The following is a 25,773-nucleotide window of genomic DNA, read 5'->3' as shown; positions in this document are numbered from 1 at the left end:
AAAGCAAGTCATCCTCGACTCCGAGGGACTGCCTTAGAGAAGAGAGAATGCGAGTGGTGAATCAGACTAATGTGAGAGTGGGTCCAGACACGCGTGACATTGGAAAACCAAGCCACTGGCTGGTTAAGCAAGGTACTGGTAGAGAAGGAGCTTGTGGTGCAGTGGGTTGATGAGAGCGGACTGGTGGGGGCAGGGGGCTGGTGACACGGAGGGAGGGAGGGAGGGGGCTGGTGACACGGAGGGAGGGGGGAGGGAGGGGGCTGGTGAAGCGGAGGGAGAGAAGGGGCTGGTGAGGCAGTGGGAGGAGGGGAAGGGACAAGTACTTTTGTTGGGGGGTGGGTGGGGGGGGAAGGGGGTGGGGGGGGACAGGCGGTGGTTGTTGGGGGGACTGGCGGTGGTGGGGGGGCTGGGTGTTGGGAGTGGAGGGTGGGCGGTGGGGGGGGGGGTATATGGGGGGACTGGCGGTGGGGGGTGGTGTATGGGGGGACTGGCGATGGGGGGGGGTGTGTGGGAGGACTGGCGGTGGGGGGTGGTGTATGGGGGGACTGGCGGTGGGGGGGGGTGTGTGGGGGGACTGGCGGTGGGGGGGGGTGTGTGGGGGGACTGGCGGTGGGGGGTGGTGTATGGGGGGACTGGCGATGGGGGGGGGGGTGTATGGGGGGACTGGCGGTGGGGGGGGGGTGTGTGGGGGGACTGGCGGTGGGGTGTATGGGGGGACTGGCGGGGGGGGTGTATGGGGGGACTGGCGGTGGGGGGGGGGTGTATGGGGGGACTGGCGGGGGGGGTGTATGGGGGGACTGGCGGGGGGGGTGTATGGGGGGACTGGCGGTGGGGGGGGGGGTGTATGGGGGGACCGGCGGGGGGGGGTGTATGGGGGGACTGGCGGGGGGGGTGTATGGGGGGACTGGCGGTGGGGGGGGGGGTGTATGGGGGGACTGGCGGTGGGGTGTATGGGGGGACCGGCGGGGGGGGGTGTATGGGGGGACTGGCGGGGGGGGGGGTGTGTGGGGGGACTGGCGGTGGGGGGCGCGGTGTATGGGGGGACTGGCGGTGGGGTGTATGGGGGGACTGGCGGTGGGGTGTATGGGGGGACTGGCGGTGGGGTGTATGGGGGGACTGGCGGTGGGGGGGGGACTGGGGCTGGGTGTTGGGAGTGGAGGGTGTGTGTTGGGGGGTGGGGAGGACTGGCGGTGGGGTGTATGGGGGGACTGGTGGTGGGGGGGGTGTATGGGGGGACTGGCGGTGGGGGGGGGGTGTGTGGGGGGACTGGCGGTGGGGGGGGGGGTGTGTGGGGGGACTGGCGGTGGGGGGGGGGTGTATGGGGGGACTGGCGGTGGGGGGTGGGTGTATGGGGGGACTGGCGGTGGGGGGTGGGTGTATGGGGGGACTGGCGGTGGGGGGCGCGGTGTATGGGGGGACTGGCGGTGGGGGGGGGGTGTGTGGGGGGACTGGCGGTGGGGGGGGGTATGGGGGGACTGGCGGTGGGAGGGGCGGTGTATGGGGGGACTGGCGGTGGGGGGGGGGTTGGGGCTGGGTGTTGGGAGTGGAGGGTGTGTGTTGGGGGGTGGGGAGGACTGGCGGTGGGGTGTATGGGGGGACTGGTGGTGGGGGGGGTGTATGGGGGGACTGGCGGTGGGGGGGGGGTGTGTGGGGGGACTGGCGGTGGGGGGGGGACTGGGGCTGGGTGTTGGGAGTGGAGGGTGTGTGTTGGGGGGTGGGGAGGACTGGCGGTGGGGTGTATGGGGGGACTGGTGGTGGGGGGGTGTGTGGGGGGACTGGCGGGGGGGGGGTGTGTGGGGGGACTGGCGGTGGGGGGGGGGGTGTATGGGGGGACTGGCGGGGGGGGGGTGTGTGGGGGGACTGGCGGTGGGGGGGGGGTGTGTGGGGGGACTGGCGGTGGGGGGGGGACTGGGGCTGGGTGTTGGGAGTGGAGGGTGTGTGTTGGGGGGTGGGGAGGACTGGCGGTGGGGTGTATGGGGGGACTGGTGGTGGGGGGGGTGTATGGGGGGACTGGCGGTGGGGGGGGGGGGTGTATGGGGGGACTGGCGGTGGGGGGGGGGTGTGTGGGGGGACTGGCGGTGGGGTGTATGGGGGGACCGGCGGGGGGGGGTGTATGGGGGGACTGGCGGTGGGGGGGGGACTGGGGCTGGGTGTTGGGAGTGGAGGGTGTGTGTTGGGGGGTGAGGAGGACTGGCGGTGGGGTGTATGGGGGGACTGGTGGTGGGGGGGGTGTATGGGGGGACTGGCGGTGGGGGGGGGGTGTGTGGGGGGACTGGCGGTGGGGGGTGGGTGTATGGGGGGACTGGCGGTGGGGGGCGCGGTGTATGGGGGGACTGGCGGTGGGGGGGGGTGTGTGGGGGGACTGGCGGTGGGGGGGGGTATGGGGGGACTGGCGGTGGGGGGGGGGTTGGGGTGTATGGGGGGCGGGTGTATGGGGGGGGCTGGGGTGTATGGGGGGACTGGCGGTGGGGGGGGGGGTGTGTGGGGGTACTGGCGGTGGAGGGGGGTGTATGGGGGGACTGGCGGTGGGGGGGTGTGTGGGGGGGACTGGCGGTGGGGGGGGGGTGTATGGGGGGACTGGCGGTGGGGGGGGGTGTGTGGGGGGACTGGCGGTGGGGGGGTGGGGTGTATGGGGGGACTGGCGGTGGGGGGGGGTGTGTGGGGGGACTGGCGGTGGGGGGGGTGTATGGGGGGACTGGCGGTGGGGGGGGGTGTATGGGGGGACTGGCGGTGGGGGGGGGTGTGTGGGGGGACTGGCGGTGGGGGGGGGTGTGTGGGGGGACTGGCGGTGGGGGGGGTGTATGGGGGGACTGGCGGTGGGGGGGGTGTATGGGGGGACTGGCGGTGGGGGGGGGTGTGTGGGGGGACTGGCGGTGGGGGGGGTGTATGGGGGGACTGGCGGTGGGGGGGGGTGTATGGGGGTACTGGCGGTGGGGGGGTGGGGTGTATGGGGGGACTGGCGGTGGGGGGGGTGTATGGGGGGACTGGCGGTGGGGGGGGGTGTATGGGGGTACTGGCGGTGGGGGGGTGGGGTGTATGGGGGGACTGGCGGTGGGGGGGTGGGGTGTATGGGGGGACTGGCGGTGGGGGGGTGGGGTGTATGGGGGGACTGGCGGTGGGGGGGGTGTATGGGGGGACTGGCGGTGGGGGGGGTGTATGGGGGGACTGGCGGTGGGGGGGGTGTGTGGGGGGACTGGCGGTGGGGGGGGTGTATGGGGGGGACTGGCGGTGGGGGGGGTGTATGGGGGGACTGGCGGTGGGGGGGGGTGTATGGGGGTACTGGCGGTGGGGGGGTGGGGTGTATGGGGGGACTGGCGGTGGGGGGGGTGTATGGGGGGACTGGCGGTGGGGGGGGGTGTATGGGGGTACTGGCGGTGGGGGGGGTGTATGGGGGGACTGGCGGTGGGGGGGTGGGGTGTATGGGGGGACTGGCGGTGGGGGGGTGGGGTGTATGGGGGGACTGGCGGTGGGGGGGGTGTATGGGGGGACTGGCGGTGGGGGGGGTGTATGGGGGGACTGGCGGTGGGGGGGGTGTGTGGGGGGACTGGCGGTGGGGGGGGTGTATGGGGGGGACTGGCGGTGGGGGGGGTGTATGGGGGGACTGGCGGTGGGGGGGTGGGGTGTATGGGGGGACTGGCGGTGGGGGGGGTGTATGGGGGGGACTGGCGGTGGGGGGGGTGTATGGGGGGACTGGCGGTGGGGGGGTGGGGTGTATGGGGGGACTGGCGGTGGGGGGGGTGTATGGGGGGACTGGCGGTGGGGGGGGTGTATGGGGGGGGCTGGGGTGGGGGGGGTGTATGGGGGGGGCTGGGGTGGGGGGGGTGTATGGGGGGGGCTGGGGTGGGGGGGGTGTATGGGGGGGGCTGGGGTGGGGGGGGTGTATGGGGGGGGCTGGGGTGGGGGGGGTGTGGAGGCGGTCTGGTGAACTAGTGTACAGTGTAAATGTACAGGACTGTTGCCTTGAGGCCCATAGTGTGTGTTCTGAAGGATGAGCGTGTCACATGATGAACTCCTGACTGTCCCACGCCCTCTGACAATGATTGTCATTGTAGGAAAGGGCAGTGGTGCTTGTCGGGAACAGACGCAGTGAGGACCAGAGGGGAGGGAAGTGTTGACAGCACCCTGGCAAAGTGGTCGCAGTGTTGGGCAGGGCAGGGCAGGGGGCATGGCTGCATGTGAAGGAACGTACTTCACTCAGATCCAATCGAGAACAGTTATGTTTGTCGTTCACTCAGAATATAGATTTTAAATAAACTCCTATTCAGTGTTAAAAAACAGTTAGTTTAGGACAGCGACCAGTTGGCCTGTTCTCAACCAATATACAACCCACTGGAGCGCTGTGTACACAGTATGTGCTGAAAGAGAGTCAATCGCCATCTAACTATACAGAGGTTGTAAAACTGTTCAATCTGGAGTGTGCAGGAAATCGAAAATGCTAATTCGGAGCCTTCACCGAATGTGTGAAACCCCGATCCCCGGCAGTACCATTCAGTTGTTTTAAATGTTATTTATAATTAAATTCTTGCGTTTTGTAGTCTTTTGCTAAAAATACACAAGGTAGAGGAAGAGACGGCTGAATCTCGGATTAGATGGGAAATACAAAACCAATTCATTGAGTTTTGGATTGAATTAGAGGGTCACATCCAGGCTTTTAGGATATGAGTAAGCCAGTCCCTGAATAACACAACCCAGAGGATGGGGCAGGGAGGCCATGCTCAGAATAATGGGTGGTAGTTGCAAGCTCCCCCCTTTTCCTCAGCAGTGCTTCCTTTCCTATGGCAATTGTGACCTGCATCTGGCCTGGAGGCCTACACCGATAGCATCAGAAACAGGTGGTCACAGCTCCAGTGAGAGAGAGAGAAAAAAGTTTGAAGTTTAGCCGACACCCTTTATAACCTCTAGAGGGTTTCTGTGTGGCAGCCTGCCAGTGAAGCCTTGTGAAGTGCAGAGCAACTCCAAGAGGAGCTTCTATAGACTCTTCATACACAAACACAAATAAATCTCCCCGGCTTGTGAACCCTGCAGCTCTGTATAAATCAGCCGAAAGCTGGAGTTCACTTCCACCAGCCGCTGTATGGGACTTGGCACACCTTCCCCTTGGCCTTGCTGTGTGCATCCTGTGTCCTGCGCACCACACAGCGCAGACTGCTAATGGGACGTGACAAGCTGCACAACAGCCTCTTGGCTGCCAGACTGCGATGGGGTGAAGCTGAAAGAATGGGTAGGCAGCAACTCCGCAGACTGACTGCTTCGCAGCACTTCCACTCCGGCACGGCCTTTTAACCCTTTCCCCGCTGCAAGGTGTGTGTGTCTGCACCTCATTCACAAAGTACAGTACAGCACTGCAAACTTTCCACTGCTCAACGATTGTTCTCCAGTACAACACTGCTGAGTTTCAGATGAAAACGGCAAACGTGCAAGGAACTTTGTGCTTGTTAGAAAGTGAAGTGTTTGAGCCTGAAGTTAACCCCTCCCTCTCTGGGCAGCAGGATGCCGTATGATTAACAAAGGGAAACCTGCCAGTGTTTGAACCATCCATAAAGAGACAAGTCAGGCCGATAACATGCAGGCGGGTTCCCTTCACCACAACCATCACGTTAAACCTTTATTCCTTAATCATTATTCGTCAATGGAACAAAAATACTTTCACTTGACCAGTAAATCCTCCTCTACATGCGCTGGTTTCAGTAACGCACCGTGAATAAAGCACAATATTTTCGTTGTGTTTCCAGTTAAAAACCGATTGGTTGTTTTTCCATTATTTGGGCTGTAAAGGTTGGGGAGGAAGTGTTGCAACACAGGATAGCCATTTGTATCTAGGCTCAAAGAAATCTTAGCTGCATCAACTGGAGCATAATGCCACCTTCCTATAGGGTGGGTGTGTGTGTGTAATGGCAAAGCCACCTTCCTGTGGGGGTGTCTGTGTGTGTGTAAAGGTGAGGTGGGGGAGGCGAATCTAAAGCTGTAGCCACCGTTCCATAGAGCGTTTTTGAAGGCACGACTGGTGCTGTATGGAGACGGGTGGTGGTTTATCTAAAGGTTCAGTCCCTGTTCCGTTTTGGGGGACAGTTTTGTTCCCTTACTCTCCTCTCGAGTTTCCCAGTACTGTTGGACACAGGATGCTGGCAGTGGCATTCTATAGCTGGGGGTAGGAGGTGATTGACAGTAGGGGGAGGGGGTCTCCCATGTTTGTTAAATGCTGACCTCCCTCTTGATCAGCTCTCTGTGTACCTCATGTAGATTGTGACCGTCTCGCTGTCAAACATGCCAGCATTGGTCGCTGTAGTCACCTAAGAACTCATTGGTGTGGAAGCAAGTCATCCTCGACTTAATAAGATTGCTGCTCTGACAATGGGCCACTGAAGGGGAACAGCTCTACCTCAATCGCAGATAAGGCCACCTCTGACCACTTCCTCGTATCACTCTCCACTCATATCGCCCTCCCAACCCCACCTCCTTCAGTGTCGGCCCCAGGAAAAAAAAACTCTCCCGACTCTCTACAACTGTCCAACCTGTGGCCCTCCATTCACCGTTTCATTTCTGCAGCTACCGATCTGCTCAATCACACCCTCACCACCACCACCTTTGATGCCCCAGTCCCTATTAAAACCATTACTCTCTCTCACCCTGGCTGTTCCCCCGGTACAGCCCTGATCTTCACTCCCTTAAGTCCAAGGGACGCAGACTTGAACGGATATGAAGGACAACTGGTTTAGCCATTCACCACCAGATCTGGTTGGACCACATAAAGCATTATCAGGTCCTGCTCTCATCTGACAAACTGCTCAGTATTCCAGAATCATTGTGGAATGTAAGGATAATCCCCGGCTTCTATTCTCCACTGCTAACCGTCTTTTTCAACCCCTCGCCCCAGTTTCCACCCTCACCTCCGACAATAATTGTTTAAGATTGAGACCATCCATTCAGCTGCCTCTTCCCTTCCTTCCCCTAGCCCATCAGGCTAAACTTCCTCTAAGAATCACCCCGCCCTAGCCCTGACCTCACACCTTTCTCCAGTTTCTCTCCGATCGCCCCTCATGACCTCTCCGAGCTCATCCTATCCATGAGGCCCACTTCCTGCTCCCTTGACCCTATTCCCAGCAAACTGCTGACCACCCAACTTCATTTTCTGGCTCCCATGTTAGCCGACATCGTTAACGGTTGTCTCTCCTCAGGTACTGCCCCCACCCGCCCCCAAATCTGCCGTCATCACCCCTCTCCTCAAAAAAACCAACCCTCGACCCCTCCATCCTTGCAAACTACTGCCCCGTCTCCAACCTCCCTTTCCTCTCCAACGTCCCTTTCCTCTCCAACGTCCCTTTCCTCTCCAACCTCCCTTTCCTCTCCAACGTCCCTTTCCCCTCCAACCTCCCTTTCCTCTCCAACGTCCCTTTCCTCTCCAACCTCCCTTTCCTCTCCAACGTCCCTTTCCTCTCCAACGTCCCTTTCCCCTCCAACCTCCCTTTCCTCTCCAACGTCCCTTTCCTCTCCAACGTCCCTTTCCTCTCCAACGTCCCTTTCCCCTCCAACGTCCCTTTCCCCTCCAACCTCCCTTTCCCCTCCAACCTCCCTTTCCCCTCCAACCTCCCTTTCCTCTCCAACCTCCCTTTCCTCTCCAACCTCCCTTTCCTCTCCAACGTCCCTTTCCCCTCCAACGTCCCTTTCCTCTCCAACCTCCCTTTCCTCTCCAACCTCCCTTTCCTCTCCAACCTCCATGCCTTTCTTTCCCGCAATTCCATGTTTGAATCCCTCCAATCTGGGGGTTTCTGCGTCTGCCACATTACCGAAACGGCTCTCATCAAAGTCACAAATGACATCCTTTTTGACTGTGACAAAGGTAAACTCTCCCTCCTCGTCCTTCTCGACCTGTCTGCAGCCTTTGACACGGTTGACCACTCCATCCTCCTCCAACGCCTCTCCACCATCGTCCAGCTGGGTGGGACTGCACTCGTTGGTTCCATTCTTATCCATCTCATCGTAGCCAGAGAATCACCTGCAACGGCTCCTCTTCCCATTCCCGCATCGTTACCTCCGGTAACCCCCAAGGATCTGTCCTTGGCCCCCTCCTATTTCTCATCTATATGTTGCCCCTTGGCGACATCATTTGAATACAGTCAGTTTCCATATGTACGCTGATGATACCCAGCTCTACCTCACCACCACTTCTCTCGACCCCTCCATTGTCTCTAAATTGTCAGACTGCTTGTCCGACATCCAGTTCTGGATGAGCAGAAATCTTCTCCAATTGAATATTGGGAAGACCAAAGCCATTGTTTTCGGTCCCCGCCACAAACTCCGTTCCCTAGCAACGGACTCCATCCCTCTCCCCAACCTCTGTCTGAGGCTGAACCAGACTGTTCACAACCTTGGTGTCATATTTGACCCTGAAATTAGCTTTCGACCACATATCCACAGCATAACTAAGACTGCCTATTTAAGAACATAAAAACATAGGAAATAGGAGCAGGAGTAGGCCATTCGGCCCCTCGAGCCTGCTCCGCCATTCAATAAGATCATGGCTGATCATTCACCTCAATTCCACTTTCCCACCCGATCGCCATATCCCTTGATTTCCCCTAGACTCCAAAAATCTAGCGATCTCAGCCTTAAATATATTCAGAGACTCAGCATCCACAGCCCTCTGGAGCAGAGAATTCCAAAGCTGGCCTTCTCCTGCCCGCCAGGTCTCGTTTAGGGCGGTGACATCGATATCAAAGCGTCTAAGTTCCCAGGCAACTACAGCGGTGCGGCGTTCCGGCCTGTCGCTGTTGGGGTTGGCCATGAGGGTCCTGACGTTCCAGGTCCTGAGCTTCATGTTAGAGGAGTGGAAGGTGCCTGTGCGTGTGTTCTTTTAACGTGGGGTGGTCGTTGCACACTGGCTACTACACAGGCTTAGGTGGTGGATGGAGAAAGCACAGCAGATACAGCAGCTGGCCGACAGCCATGATGTGCAAGGATTCTACTGGCCAAGAACAGGGAAACACTCATCAAGGACACCGAGGCAGTCGGGGCCCGCTGGAAAGGAGCACTTTGAAGATCTCCTCAATCGAGACTCTGCCTTCGACGCGAGTGTTCTCGACTCCAGCCCGCAGCATGCTACCCACCACCACCTCAGTGAGACCCCAACACTGCACGAGGTAGAAAAAGTCATAAGACAGCTAAAAAAACAAGGCTACAGGAGCGGATGGAATCCCCACTGAGGCACTGAAGTATGGCGGAGAGGCGCTGCTGGCGCGAATACACGACCTCATCTCTCTCATCTGGAGGGAGGAGAGCATGCTGGGAGTTCTGCAGTGATTGTGACCATCTTTAAAAAGGGGGACAAGTCCGACTGCGACAATGGCAGAGGAATTTCCCTACTATCAGCCACTGGGAAAGTTGTCGCTAGAGTCCTCCTCAACCGTCTTCTCCCTGTGGCCAAGGAGCTCCTCCCGGAGTCGCACTGCGGATTTCGTCCCCTACAGGACACAACGGACATGATCTTTGCAGCACGACAGCTGCAGGGAACAGCACCAGCCCTTATACATGGCCTTCTTCGACCTTACAAAGGCCTTTGACACTGTCAACCGCGAGGGTCTATGGAGAGTCCTCCTCCATTTCGGATGCCCCCAAAAGTATGTCACCAACCTCTGCCTGCTTCACAACGACATGCAGGCCGTGATCCTTACCAACGGATCCGTTACAGACCCAATCCACGTCCGGACCGGGGACAAACGGCTGCGTCATCGCACCGACCCTCTTAATCTTCCTCGCCGCCATGCTCCACCTCACAGTCGACAAGCTCCCCGCTGGAGTGGAACTAAACTACAGAACCAGTGGGAAGCTGTTCAACCTACGCCACCTCCAGGCCAGGTCCAAGACCACCCCAACCTCTGTCGTCGAGCTACAGTACACGGACGATGCCTGCGTCTGCACACACACAGGCTGAACTCCAGGACATAGTCAACGTATTTACTGAGATGTACGAAAGCATGAGCCTTACACTAAACATCAGTAAGACAAAGGTCCTCCACCAGCCTGATCCTCGCCGCACAGCACTGCCCCCCAGTCATCAAGATCCACGGCGCGGCCCTGGACAACGTGGACCACTTCCCTTATCTCGGGAGTCTCCTATCAACAAGAGCAGGCATTGACGACAAAATCCACCACCGCCTCCAGTGCGCCAGTGCAGCCTTCGGCCGCCTGAGGAAAAGAGTGTTTGAAGACCAGCCCCTCAAAACTGCCACCAAGCTCATGGTCTACAGGGCTAGTAATACCCGCCCTCCTATATGGCTCAGAAACATGGATCATGTACAGTAGACACCTCAAGTCGCTGGAGAAATACCACCAACGATATCTCCGCCAGATCCTACAAATCCCCTGGGAGGACAGATGCACCAACGTTAGCGTCCTCGACCAGGCCAACATCCCCAGCATTGAAGCACTGACCACACTCGATCAGCTCCGCTGGCAGGCCACATAATTCGCATGCCAGACACGAGACTCCCAAAGCAAGCGCTCTACTCGGAACTCCTTCACGGGCAAACGAGCCAAAGGTGGGCAGCGGCAACGTTACAAGGACATCCTCAAAGCCTCCCTGATAAAGTGCAACATCCCCACTGACACTTGGGAATCCCTGGCCAAAGAGCGCCCTAAGTGGAGGAAGTGCATCCGGGAGGGCGCTGAGCTCCTCGTGTCTCGTCGCCGAGAGCATGCAGAAATCAAGCCCAGGCAGCGGAAGGAGCGTGCGGCAAACCAGTCCCACCCCCCCTTCCCTCAACCACTGTCTGTCCCACCTGTGTGTTGTATTGGACTGTTCAGCCACCTAAGAACTCATATTAAGAGCGGAAGCAAGTTTTCCTCGATTCTGAGGGATTGCCGATGATGATGTGTTCTCTTCATATCTTACTGTCCCACCTAGCTTTGTATCGTCAGCAAATTTGGATACATTACACTCGGTCCCTTCATCTAGCTCATTAATATGGATTGTAAATAGCTGAGGCCCCAGCACTGATCCTTGTGGCACCCCACTAGTTACAGCCTGCCAACCTGCAAAAGACTCATTTATCCCGACTCTGTTTTCTGTCTCCGTCCTTGCCTCAGCTCATCCATGCCTTTGTTAACTCTAGACTTGACTATCCAACGCACTCCTGGATGGCCTCCCACATTCTACCCGACATAAACTAGAGGTGATCCAAAACTCGGCTGCCCCATGTCCTAACTCGCACCAAGTCCCGCTCACCCATCACTCCTGTGCTCGCTGACCTACATCGGCTCCCGGTTAAGCAACGCCACGATTTCAAAATTCCCATTCTTGTTTTAAAGCCTCTCCCTATCTCTCTAATCTCCTCCCCCCCCCTCCCCGAGATACCTGCACTCCACTAATTCTGCCCTCATGAGCATCCCTGATTGTAATTGCTCAACCATCGGTGGCCGTGCCTTCTGTTCCCTGGGCCCCAAGCTCTGGAACTCCCTCCCTAAACCTCTCGCCTCTCTTTCCTCCTTGAAGATGCTCCTTAAAACCAACCTCTTTGACCAAGTTTTGGTCACCTGCCCTAACAATAATTTCTTTTCCTGAGCTCCACTTCAATTCTTGAATTCGTGCCGTCTCACCAGCCAGTAGAATAATCATTGCTATTTCCTTTGTTGTAACTTTGAAAATCCTTGTCAGATCACCCCTTCTCAGCTCCAGTGCAGAAAGCTCTCATTTCTCTCTTCCTAACTCTTAACTCTTCATCCCTGGTCCTTAAACATTGCTTTTTTCCCATGCAAAAAACGTCCCGGAAATAGTGGAGAACCATGGATCTAGCGAGAATGAGGAACTGAAAGAAATTAGTATTAGTAAAAAAATAGTACTGAGAAAATTAATGGGACTCAAAGCCGATAAATCCCGTGGACCTGATGGCCTACATCCTAGGATATTGAAAGAGATAGTGAATGCATAAGAACATAAGAAATAGGAGCAGGAGTAGGCCATCCGGCCCCTCGAGCCTGTTCCGCCATTCAATAAGGTCACGGCTGATCTGATCCTGGCCTCAACTCCACTCCATGTGAAGGGACAATCAGCAACCAATTAGGGATCGAATATTCGATCATCCTTCATTAATTATTGCTGTGGAAATCATTTTTTTTTAAACTTGACAACGAGACTATATGCATTTAATAAGCCAAATCTTTAAAATAATTAAACGTACAGAGGAGGGGGAAATAAACAAGCTATGTAACTAATATGCAAGATGAGAGAGCACAGGTACAGCATTCAGAAGGTTAGTTAGAAAGCGCTGTGTTCAGGTGTGACAGTGATCAGCCTCGGCTCCAGGTGGAGTAGGGCTGACACTAAGTTTACAATCATGCATCTACAGCCCAGCCCCGAACCAATTTCCCTTCCAATTCACATTGCAGTCCTGATCTACATTTGGGTATGGCTCCATGGGGGCTTTACCTGAGCAGCTGCTGCTCCTCTGGGAGCCTGTGCACTGGGTGTCGGTTTAGCTGTTTCACCATAAGAGGCATCACAGCTGAGTAACTCTGTCCCTGGCCAAAACCAACAGTCTTCCGGCAGCAACTACTGGAAAGTGATTGGTCGGAAGAAAGCTTGCCAGCTGCTACTTTTCTGCCTAACGGTTAATGTTAGCGCCACGACCAGCTGAGGTCACCTGCGGTTAGCTGGGATCTTCATGGTCCACATGGCTCTGTGCAGTACGACTTGATGCATTGTTTCCCCAGAGTGAAGGGTGGAGGAGAGAGGATTTGTGATCTTCTATCACTACATGTTACAGATACACAGGGGAGGGAGATTAACAGCCAAGGAATGTCGAGCACATTATTTCTGTAAGTGCCCCTTCAATAATATTGGAATCCTCTATTGGTTGGATGCCAGGGTGATTCCAGTGAAGCAGATGGGTGAACAATGCAGTTCTGAGCCTCTGCTGGTGCCACTCTGTGACTGGAGCCTGTGATGAGGGGGGTGGAAATCAGCCCCGGAAGCATTGGATTACATGGGATATACAGCACAGAAACAGACCATTCGGCACAACCAGTCCATGCTCCATTCGAGTCTCCTCCCGTCTTTCCTCATCTAAATCTATCCGTATAACCCTCGAATCCCTTTTCCCCCATATGCTTGTCTAGCCTCCCCTTAAATGCATCGATACTATTCTCTTCAACCCCTCCCTGTGGCAGCGAGTTCCACATTCTCACCGCTCTCTGGGTAAAGAAGTTTCTTCTGAATTCCCCATTGGATTTCTTGGTGACTATCTTATATTGATGGCCTCTAGTTATGCTCATCCCCACAAGTCATTGAAGGTTGGCATACAGGTGCAGCAGACGGTGAAGAAGGCAAATGGTATGTTGATCTTCATAGCGAGGGGATTTGAGTATAGGAGCAGGGAGGTCTTGCTGCATCTATACAGGGCCTTGGTGAGGCCTCACCTGGAATATTGTGTTCAGTTTTGGTCTCCTAATCTGAGGAAGGTCGTTCTTGCTATTGAGGGAGTGCAGCAAAGGTTCACCAGACTGATTCCCGGGATGGCAGGACTGACATATGAGGAGAGACTGGATCAACTGGGCCTTTATTCACTGGAGTTTAGAAGAATGAGAGGGGATCTCATAGAAACATAGAAAATTCTGACGGGACTGGACAGGTTAGATGCAAGAAGAATGTTCCTGATGTTGGGGGAGTCCAGAACCAGGGGACACAGTCTTAAGGATAAGTGGTAAGTCATTTAGAACCGAGATGAGGAGAAATTTCTTCACTCAGAGTGTTGTTAACCTGTGGAATTCTCTTCCGCAGAGAGTTGTTGATGCCAGTTCGTTAGATATATTCAAGGGGGAGTTGGATATGGCCTACGGCTAAAGGGATCAAGGGGTATGGAGAGAAAGCAGGAAAGGGGTACTGAGGGAATGATCAGCCATGATCTTATTGAATGGAGGTGCAGGCTCGAAGGGCCGAATGGCCTACTCCTGCACCTATTTTCTATGTTTCTATGTAAGTGGAAAAATTCTCTCTGTATCCACTTTATCAAAACCCTTCATAATTTTAAAGACCTCTATTAGGTCCCCCCTCAGCTTTTTTTCAAGAGAAAAGAGACCCAGCCTGTTCATCCTTTCCTGATATGTATACCCTCGCATTTCTGGTATCATCCTTGTAAATCTTCTCTGCACCCTCTCCAGTGCCTCTATATCCTTTTTATAATATGGTGACCAGAACTGTACACAGTGCTCCGTGTGGTCTAACCAAGGTTCGATACAAGTTTAACATAACTTCCCTACTTTTCAATCCTGTACCTCTAGAAATAAACCTTAGAGCTTGGTTTGCTTTTTATGGCCTTGCTAACCTGTGTCACAACTTTTAGTGATTTGTGTATTTGTACTCCGAGATCCCTTGGTGACTATCTTATATTGATGGCACCCTCCAAGTAATAAGTGACCTCCCTATTCTTCCTACCAAAACGTAATACCTCACATTTATCTGTGTTAAACTTCATTTACCAATTAAATGCCCATTCTGTAAGTTTATTAATGTCCTCCTGTAATTTGTTGCAGTCCTCCTCATTATTGACTATCCCCCAATTTGGTGTCATCCGCAAATTTAGAAATTGTGTTTTGATTCCAAAGTCTTAAATCATTAATATAAATTGTGACCAACAGTGGTCCCAGCACTGATCCTTGTGGAACACCACCACCCACCTTCTGCCCCTGTGAATAGCTCCCTTTACCCCTACTCTCTGCTTTCTGTCTCGAAGCCAGCTAGCTATCCGTCATCATCGGCAGTCCCTCGGAATCGAGGGAGACTTGCTTCCACTCTAAATGTGAGTTCTCAGGTGACTGAACAGCCCAATACGGGAATTACAGTCTCTGTCACAGGTGGGACAGACAGTGGTTGGAGGAAAGGCTGGGTGGGGAGTCTGGTTTGCCGCACGCTCCTTCCGCTGCCCGTGCTTGCTTTCTGCATGCTCTCGGCGACGAGACTCGAGGTGCTCAGCGCCCTCCCGGATGCACTTCCTCCACTTAGGGCGATCTTTGGCCAGGAATTCCCAAGTGTCGGTGGGGATGTTGTACTTTATCAAGGAAGCTAGCTGTCCATTCTTCAACTTGTCCCCTGGCTCCCATTCTCTGACCTTGTTCATCAGTCCCCTTTCACCCGGTTACCAGGCTGTACTCGAGGGCCCTCCCCTCCCCTCACCCGGCATGGCCCAGAGCAGGAAATGTGAACACCCAGCTATGTTGTGGCACAGTGCCAGGGCACAGTACCGCCTGAGTACAGAGCACTTAGTTAGTGACGGGTTACCCATAACTCTAACCATGTGTGCAGGAGTCTGCAGCTGGCCTGAGGATGCACATATAGATAGTCCTGGCTCAGGTTCTGAGCTAATACTGCTCCGATTCAGACTAATGGTTCAGTTCATTAGTAATCAGTGCACTTGAAATAAAATTTTATTCTGGATTGTTAAATCTCTCGACACATGTAGTCTCTAAAACTTTACCCCTTGATCCACATCCTTTCTTCACCATTCTCTCCTCCTCCCCCGCCGCTCCAGCTGCGGCAGGCCTGTGATGCACGTTTCTCCATTCTCATCAGTGACTCTCCACGACGAGCCGGCAGGAAGTGTGAACTGAGTGATGCTGGCCAGATGTGTGTCCCCTGCCCCCACCACCCGCTTCCCCACAATGGAACCCCTTCCTTCACCGTGGCACTCCATCTAGTGGCCTGGCTGAGGATTGGCGGTTTGCCCCAAGTCATGACAGGCAGTACTTGGACTCAAACTCTCAACCTAATGTCAGATTGGTATGTGTGTAGTTAAAACACAATCCTATCCCGCCATGTCAATCTCTGCTAAAGACCACTCTTTCCTTTCCCGTTTTCTCCCTCCGTTCCTGAAGGTGCTGACTCTCACGGGGGTGCAGTTCATAGAATCATAGACAATTACGGCACAGAAGGAGGCCATTGTGTCTGTGTCAGTCAGAAAAGAGCTAATCCCACCTAGCCCTGGGATTACGGCATTTTAAGTGCACATCCAAGTACTTTTTAAATGTGGTGAGGGTTTCTGGCTCTACCACACTTTCAGGCCGTGAGTTCCAGACCCCCACCACCCTCTGGGTGAAATGTTTTTTCCTCATCTCCCCTCTAATCCTTCGACCAATGACTTTAAATCTATGTCCCCTGGTTAGTGACCCCTCTGCTAATGGAAATAGGTCCTTCCTATCCACTTTATCCAGTGCAGCCTTCGGTCGCCTGAGGAAGAGAGTGTTTGAAGACCAGGACCTCAAATCTGGCACCCAGCTCATGGTCTACACGGCAGTAGTGATACCCGCCCTCCTGTACGGTTCAGAGACGTTCACTATATATAGCAGGCACCTCAAAACGCTGGTGAAATACCACCAGCGCTGCCTCCACAAGATCCTGCAAATCCACTGGGAGGACAGATGCACCAATGTTCGTGTTCTCGCTCTGGCCAACATCCCCAGCATCGAAGCATTGACTGCGCTTGATCAGCTCCATTGGGCAGGCCACGTCGTCCGCATGCCTGACACGGAGACTCCCAAAGCAAGTACTCTACACAGAGCTTCGACGCGGCAAGCGAGCCCCAGGTGGGCAGAGGAAATGCTTCAAGGATACACTCAATGCCTCCTTGATCAAGTGCAACATCCCCAGCAATTCCTGGGAATCCGTGGCCCACGACCGTGCAAAATGGAGAAAGAGCATCCGGGAGAGAGCTGAGCACCTCGAGTCCCATCGCCGAGAACAAGCAGAAACCAAGCGTAGACAGCGGAAGGAGCATGTGTCAACCCAGACTCCCCACCCACCCTTTCCTTCAACCACGTCTGCCCCACCTGTGACAGAGACTGGAGGTCCCACATTGGACTCCTCAGTCACCTGAGAACTTATTTTTTTTAGAATGGAAGCAAATCATCCTCGACTCCGAGGAACTGCCTATGATTATGATGATGATGATCTCGACCCCTCATAATTTTATACACCTCAATTAAATCTCGGCCTCCTGTGTTCCAAAGAAAACAACCCCAGTCTATCCAATCTTTTCTCATAGCTAAACTTGTCCAGTCCTGGCAACATCCTCGTAAATCTCCTCTGCACCCTCTTTAGTGCAATCACATCTTTCCAGAACTATACGCAGTACTCGAGCTGTGGCCTAACTAGTGTTGTATACAGTTCTAGTATAACTTCCCTGCTGACCGGAGTCAAACAGGGCTGTGTCATCGCCCCAACCCTCTTAATCTTCCTCGCTGCTATGCTCCAACTCACAGACAACAAACTCCCCGCTGGAGTGGAACTAAACTACAGAACCAGTGGGAACCTATTCCGCCTTCGCCATTTCCAAGCCAGGTCCAAGACCACCCCAACCTCTGTCATCGAGCTACAGTACGCGGACGACGCCTGCATCTGCACACATACAGAGGCTGAACTCCAGGACATAGTCGACGTATTTACTGAGGCGTACAAAAGCATGGGTCTTACGCTAAACATCCGTAAGACAAAGGTCCTCCACCAGCTTGTCCTCACCGCACAGCACTGCCCCCCCAGTCATCCAGATCCACGGCGCGGCCCTGGACAATGTGGACCATTTCCCATACCTCGGGAGCCTCTTATCAACAAGAACTGACATTGACGACAAGATCCAACACCGCCTCCAGTGCGCCAATGCAGCCTTCGGCCGCCTGAAGAAAAGAGTGTTCGAAGACCAGGCCCTCAAAACTGCCACCAAGCTCATGGTCTACAGGGCTGTAGGAATACCCACCCTCCTGTATGGCTCAGAGACATGGACCATGTACAGTAGACATCTCAAGTCGCTGGAGAAATACCACCAACGATGTCTCCGCAAGACCCTACAAATCCCCTGGGAGGACAGACGCACCAACATTAGCATCCTCGACCAGGCCAACATCCCCAGCATTGAAACACTGACCACACTCGATCAGCACCGCTGGGCAGGCCACATTTTTCGCATGCCAGACACAAGATTCCCAAAGCAAGCGCTCTACTCGGAACTCCTCCACGGCAAACAAGCCAAAGGTGGGCAGAGGAAACATTACAAGGACACCCTCAAAGCCTCCCTGATAAAGTGCAACATCCCCACCGACACCTGGGAGTCCCTGGCCAAAGACCACCCTAAGTGGAGGGAGGGCGCTGAGCACCTCGAGTCTCAACGCCGAGGGCATGCAGAAATCAAGCGCAGGCAGCGGAAAGAGCGTGCGGCAAACCGGTCCCACCCTCCCTTTCCCTCAATGACTATCTGTCCCACCTGTGACAGAGACTGTGGTTCTCGTATTGGACTGTTCAGCCACCTAAGGACTCATTTTAAGAGTGGAAGCAAGTCTTCCTCAATTCCGAGGGACTGCCTATGATGATGATGAACTTCCCTGCTCTTATATTCTATGCCTCGGCTTATAAAGGAAAGCATTCCATATGCCTTTTTTACTACCTTATCGATCTGTCCTGCTACCTTTAAGGATCTGTGGGCATACACTCCAAGTTCCCTCTGTTCCTCCACACCTCTCAGTATCCTCCCAGTTATTGTGTATTCCCTTGCCTTGTTGCACCTCCCCAAATGTATTACCTCACACTTTTACGGATTTAATTCCATTTTCCACTTTTCTGCAACTGATCAGTCCATCGATATCTTTCCACAGTCTGGAGCTTTCCTCCTCACTGTCAACCACACGGCCAATTTTTTATCATCTGCAAATTTCTTTCTCACGCCCTCTACATTTAAGTCTAAATCATTAATATATACTACAAAAAGTAAGGGACGGCGTACTGAGCCCTGTGGAACCCCACTGGGAACAACCTTCCAGTCACAAAAACTCCTCTCAACCATTACCCTTTGCTTCCTGCCACTGAGCCAATTTGCCACTCTCCCTTGGATCCCATGGGCTTTTACTTTTTCGATCAGCCTACTATGTGGGACCTTGTCAATAGCCTTGCTAAAATCCATGTAAACTACATCCAAGGCACTGCCCTCATCGACCCTCCTTGTTACCTCCTCAAAGAATTCAATCAAGTTAGTCAGACATGACCTTCCCTCAACAAATCCGTGCTGACTGTCCTTGATTAACCTGTGTCTTTCTAAATGAAGATTTATACTGTACCTCAGAATTGATTCCAGTAATTTGCCCACCACCGAGGATAAACTTACCGGCCTGTATGTTAAACTAATGGTGTATCGTTAACAGTTCTCCAATCTTCTGGCGCAACTCCCTTAGTCAGGGAGGATTGGAAAATGGTGGTCAGAGCCTCCGCAATTTCCTCCCTTGCTGCTTTTAATAGCCTCGGGTATATTTCATCCGGTCCTGGCGATTTATCTCCTTTCAAGGATGCTAAACTCCTTAAAACTTCCTCTCATTATATTTACCCCGTCCAATATTTCACTATCTTCCTCCTGAACTTCAACATCAGCATCGTCCCCTGTTTGGTGAAAACAGCCGCAAAGTATTCATTTAGTACCTTACCCACATCCTCCGCCTGCACACACAGATCACCATGTTGGTCCCTAATAGTCCCTACTCTTCCTTAGTTATCCACTTGCTTTTTTGTAATTATACAACATCTTTTATAATTCCTGAAGGTGCTGACTCTCCCTGGGGTACAGTCCCTGAAGGTGCTGACTCTCCCTCGGGTACAGTCCCTGAAGGTGCTGACTCTTCCTGGGGTACAGTTCCTGAAGGTGCTGACTCTCCCTGGGGTACAGTTCCTGAAAGTTACAGAGATAGGGAGGGGCGAGGCCTTCTGATCGTAATAATTTAACCCTATCGCTGTGGGTCAGTTAAACATTAGCTGGTTCTAATGAAAATTTTTGAAGAACCTTAACTGCTACAGGTATCTGATCTGTGCCATTATGTAAAATGTTAAAATATTTCTTGAGGTGAATGTGATTATTGGATTGAGCGATTTGCAAAGAAATTAAAAGCTGAAAAACTAAAGTGATTTTAAGTCCTTGTAACTGTTGCCGGATCATTTTGTTGTCAACTTATAATTGAGGCACGTAATTGTAAAATCAGAAGTAAATTCAGTGCATGTTCCTCAGTGAAGGTTTGTGAGAATGTGGAACACACTGCCCCAGAGCCATCAATCAGAATTAACTGAGGTAGATGGGAAATGGGGCTTTAGCAGGAAGTGGTGAAAGGGCAGGGAAATAGGTTAAAAAGAAGTTCCTTTCACAACCTCACTGAGCGGTTCAGTCAGTGTAGTCACTGCTGTAATGTAAGGAATCGTGGCAGTCAGTTTGCAAACAGCAAACTCCCACAGTCAGGGATGAGATAAATCACCACTGAAGCAGCTTATGATGGTGTTGGTTGAGAGATAAATGTTGACCAGGACACCGAGAAAACTTTCCTGCTCTTCAAATAGAGGATGTGGGATCTTACACGTCCACCTGAGAGGCCAGACAGGGCCTCTGTTTAACACTTTAGCCAAAAGACAACACCACAGACACTGCAGCACCCCCTCAGTACTGCACTGGAGTGTCAGCCTGTTCAAGTCCTCGGGTGGGCTTCAACCCACAAGGTTCTGTCTCAGACGAGAGTGCTACCCACTGAGCCACGGCTGACACCTGACTAAAGATCGAACTGTGACAGCTAACCAAATAGTGAAGCAGGCTCGGTGAGCTGACTGGCCTATTTCTGTCCTTGTAAACAAGTTGTTATTCGTGACCCCTGGCCACTCATTCTCTTGCACCTTATTGTCTTCCGAACAGCAGCTCAGGTGAGGTATTGGCAAAGTAATTAGATATGTTCTTGGATCGGATAGGAGCAGAGAGCATGTAGACCGACCAACAATTCAAGCCATGCAACAATGGAGAACTTGGAGACACCACAAAGCAGACACTTTCCACAACCAAGTGGCAGTCCATGGGACACTTTTCTTTCAAAGAGTCAAGTATTCCTGATGAAGCACGGCCTTAAAGTTCCACAATATTACGTGTCAAGTTACAAGAAAATAAGCTGACAGAAAACTCCCACTCCCAGTCTCTTGCCACAGAATGATGATGACAAAAATTAGATTATAGAAATAACACTAATCTGGCATTAATAATTGCATGCAGTCACAAGATTATGATCATGACTCTCAGCTAAAGACAGTGATTGTACTTGGAGACTTTATTCTGATGTTACAGATGGCTTCTTGTTAAGATATTTGGGCAGATCCAGTGCCCTTGTGTGGTGCCAGCCAACAGTTAGATTCTTATTAAATAACCCGTGTAATTTCATCCTCTTCTCCTTCAGGCGCTGACTCCCTGGGGTACAGTCCCTGAAGGTGCTGACTCTCCCTGGGGTACAGTCCCTGAAGGTGCTGACTCTCCCCGGGGTACAGTCCCTGAAGGTGCTGACTCTCCCTGGGGTACAGTCCCTGAAGGTGCTGACTCTCCCCGGGGTACAGTCCCTGAAGGTGCTGACTCTCCCTGGGGTACAGTCCCTGAAGGTGCTGACTCTCCCCGGGGTACAGTCCCTGAAGGTGCTGACTCTCCCTGGGGTACAGTCCCTGAAGGTGCTGACTCTCCCTGGGGTACAGTCCCTGAAGGTGCTGACTCTCCCTGGGGTACAGTCCCTGAAGGTGCTGACTCTCCCTGGGGTACAGTCCCTGAAGGTGCTGACTCTCCCTGGGGTACAGTCCCTGAAGGTGCTGACTCTCCCTGGGGTACAGTCCCTGAAGGTGCTGACTCTCCCTGGGGTACAGACCCTGAAGGTGCTGACTCTCCCTGGGGTACAGTCCCTGAAGGTGCTGACTCTCCCCGGGGTACAGTCCCTGAAAGTGCTGACTCTCCCCGGGGCACAGTTCCTGAAGGTGCTGACTCTCCCTGGGGTACAGACCCTGAAGGTGCTGACTCCCCCCGGGGCACAGTTCCTGAAGGTGCTGACTCTCCCCGGGGTACAGTCCCTGAAAGTGCTGACTCTCCCTGGGGTACAGACCCTGAAGGTGCTGACTCCCCCCGGGGCACAGTTCCTGAAGGTGCTGACTCTCCCCGGGGCACAGTTCCTGAAGGTGCTGACTCTCCCTGGGGGTACAGTCCCTGAAGGTGCTGACTCTGGGTAAAGCAATTAAATCTAAACTGACTCTTCACTTTTCCATTCCTGAGTTCGAGTCTCTTCCCCCACTGTTGTGCTGTTCACCACACCCATACTGCGCAGTGTTCCAATTCAAACATAACAGATAATAAATTGTCCACGCATTGTGCAAAATCAGTTGGTGAATATCATTTTTTTAGTGTGCAAGTTGGCAGTGTGTTTGGACACAAACTTCAGAATCTCACTCCACAGAGGCAGCTGATGGACAGAGAGAGCATGCAACAACATCACCACTGTTGACAGCAAAATTGTTGGGAAATGTTGAAAGTACACTTCTCACTGGTAATTATTGACAGAAAAGTATGATCAGAAATTGTGACAAGAGGAAGTAAGGTTTATGGATAGGATGTGCACTAAATGTTTAGTAATATATAGATGGTTATGAAAGGGAATAGAAATAAATTTGTGACCTCTCAGGTTCAACTGTTAGAGTAGAACAAGGGACACAGGTTGGCAAGAGGCAATTCAGGCCGATGGTCACACAATGTGATGAATGGATGGAGCGGGCTCTGGGTCGGAAAGTCCAGGCAAAAAGATAATTGGAGGCTGTGCTGGAGTGTAAGATGAGCCCCCTCGTGATTGTTATATCACTGCTTTGTGCAGTGTAACATGTCTGTTTTGCTACATGAGGTAAGTCTGAAGCAGTCAGACCTTTTCCAGATATTCAGCTGACTGGGCAGTTGCTGGCACTCGGGGATGACTGATTATCCCTGCAGCTGTTGTGTCTCTGGACGTTTGCGCATTGTTCACAGATTATTACCAAACCTGTGCTATAATCTAACTCCAAAAATGTACTGCTTCAGTGGTCTGAAAATCGCACACCAGGGTAATGGAGTGAAACAGGGCGAGCACTGCTTGTGAGCAATGAGTACACGCCAGGGGGAGAAGACTTCTTTGTACCAATTGCTTGAGGGAAAGTGGAGCTGTCACTGCTGTGTGGGGGCACATAATTAGGGTAGGCAAATGGAGTCTGTGCCAGCAGTAGATTGGAAGAGGCAGGAAGGAAGTAATATGTCCAATATGGCTTTGGATGGAGAGAGCACGCAGGCTCCTAGCTCTGGATCCAGGATCGAGAGAGCACACTGGTGTCCCTGGTCTGGATCCAGGATCAAGCGGAATACAAATTAATTCTTGCCCAAGCACCACATTGGCAGGGGTGGAGTGCTGGTGCCAATTATGCAGATTGATAATATTTGAGTGGCGATGCCTGTGGATCCAGCCCCCAATAATCTGACCTTTACACCCCCTCTCCAATAGTCCTCCACACTGATAGCTTACAGATAGCATTATAGTCCCCGCCAGCCCCCAAATAATCCTTCCGCATCCCTACACTTGCCCATTACAGATCCTTCACCTACCCTGCAGGGTAGTTGATTGTTGGAAGAAGGTTTATTTTGAAGTAACGCTTATTTTTATTTTTCTTCTCTAACAGGCAGTATTAGAAGATCAGACTTTCAAGAGACAGATCGAGATTGAGATAACACCTGTCTTTCTTGTGCCAGACACCAATGGATTTATTGATCACCTCCCCAGTCTGGTCAGGCTGTTGGACTGTAGGCTGTACATCATCGTGGTCCCACTTATTGGTAAACATACTCTTCACTACCCTCTCGTCCTAGCTGAGTATTATCTGTGTGTGGTCTGGCAGAAATACTGAGTGCAGTAAATTGATGAGATGCCTGTAGCTGAGTGGTTGCACCAGGTTACATCTGGTGTTTTCTTTTTAAGGGTCTCCTTTAAAGTGTGTGTCACAGTAAACTACTAGGAATGTGTGAGAGAAAGCCTTCAGAAAGAAAACGAACTCAAGTCCCCGGTCATTGTTGATAATATCACTCCCCAGCGATGTGAGAGTTCAGGACAGCAAAATAAATCCAGATTAGCAGGCCGGGTGGAAGTGCATTACAAAAAATATTTGCGCTGATGTCACCAACCACAGGAACGAAACACAAACGCTTTGCAGGATCATCCGAGCCCCAGATTGTGCAACGTGCCAGAATACACGGCCAGCCACTTGTACTTGTCTCATGCTCGCCGGTCTTCCCATGCCCCGAACATCTCTCTCTCTCTCTCTCTGCATGCCAAAGTTGTTGTTTGGTTTCACAGTTAAATAGCAAAACAATCAAACTATTGTGTAAAAACTAGTCCACATCTTATGGCAATGCACACAGATGGTTAACGTAATTTGACAGTGGAGCAGGATAAATCCAGGGAATAATACTCTGCTTTTATATTATTATTTATTGTTACAAGGTAAAGCTTGCGCCAGTGTGTATGGAGAGATACTGATATAGCGGGGGAAATAATGATACAAGTGTGTAACAGGTAGATGGTGATATTCGCGTGTAACGGGGAGATAGTGATATCGGTGTGTAACGGGAGATAGTGATATTGGTGTGTAACGGGGAGATAGTGATATTGGTGTGTAACGGGAGATAGTGATATTGGTGTGTAACGGGAGATAGTGATATTGGTGTGTAACGGGAGATAGTGATATTAGTGTGTAACGGGAGATGGTGATATTGGTGTGTAACGGGGAGATAGTGATATTGGTGTGTAACGGGAGATAGTGATATTGGTGTGTAACGGGAGATAGTGATATTGGTGTGTAACGGGGAGATAGTGATATTGGTGTGTAACGGGAGATAGTGATATTGGTGTGTAACGGGGAGATAGTGATATTGGTGTGTAACGGGAGATAGTGATATTGGTGTGTAACGGGAGATAGTGATATTGGTGTGTAACGGGGTGATAGTGATATTGGTGTGTAACGGGAGATAGTGATATTGGTGTGTAACGGGAGATAGTGATATTGGTGTGTAACGGGGAGATAGTGATATTGGTGTGTATCGGGAGATGGTGATATTGGTGTGTAACGGGAGATGGTGATATTGGTGTGTAACGGGAGATGGTGATATTAGTGTGTAACGGGGAGATGGTGATATTAGTGTGCAACGGGGAGATAGTGATATTAGTGTGTAACGGGGAGATAGTGATATTGGTGTGTAACGGGAGATGGTGATATTAGTGTGTAACGGGAGATGGTGATATTGGTGTGTAACGGGGAGATGGTGATATTAGTGTGCAACGGGGAGATAGTGATATTAGTGTGTAACGGGAGATGGTGATATTGGTGTGTAACGGGAGATGGTGATATTAGTGTGTAACGGGGAGATGGTGATATTAGTGTGTAACGGGAGATAGTGATATTGGTGTGTAACGGGAGATAGTGATATTGGTGTGTAACGGGGAGATAGTGATATTAGTGTGTAACGGGAGATGGTGATATTGGTGTGTAACGGGAGATGGTGATATTAGTGTGTAACGGGAGATAGTGATATTGGTGTGTAACGGGGAGATAGTGATATTGGTGTGTAACGGGGAGATAGTGATATTGGTGTGTAACGGGAGATGGTGATATTGGTGTGTAACGGGGAGATAGTGATATTGGTGTGTATCGGGAGATGGTGATATTGGTGTGTAACGGGAGATGGTGATATTGGTGTGTAACGGGAGATGGTGATATTAGTGTGTAACGGGAGATGGTGATATTGGTGTGTAACGGGGAGATGGTGATATTAGTGTGCAACGGGGAGATGGTGATATTGGTGTGTAACGGGAGATGGTGATATTGGTGTGTAACGGGAGATGGTGATATTGGTGTGTAACGGGAGATGGTGATATTGGTGTGTAACGGGAGATGGTGATATTGGTGTG

At 52.7% G+C, this 25,773-nt stretch overlaps 1 protein-coding gene across 2 annotated transcripts in view; it reads left to right on the top strand.

Annotated features, from left to right (window-relative positions):
* smg6 (SMG6 nonsense mediated mRNA decay factor) overlaps positions 1-25,773 on the top strand; it is a 422,171-nt gene that overhangs the window by 344,517 nt on the left and 51,881 nt on the right. For both annotated transcript variants that reach the window (XM_070856878.1, XM_070856877.1), the window contains one exon: positions 23,492-23,645. In XM_070856878.1, coding sequence (XP_070712979.1) covers positions 23,492-23,645 — 154 coding nt within the window. The remainder of the gene's footprint in view (positions 1-23,491; positions 23,646-25,773) is intronic.

The sequence above is a fragment of the Pristiophorus japonicus genome, chromosome 16 (assembly GCF_044704955.1).
Source record: "Pristiophorus japonicus isolate sPriJap1 chromosome 16, sPriJap1.hap1, whole genome shotgun sequence".
Classification (NCBI taxonomy): Eukaryota; Metazoa; Chordata; class Chondrichthyes; family Pristiophoridae; genus Pristiophorus; species Pristiophorus japonicus.
This window is presented reverse-complemented; position numbering and strand designations above follow the sequence as displayed.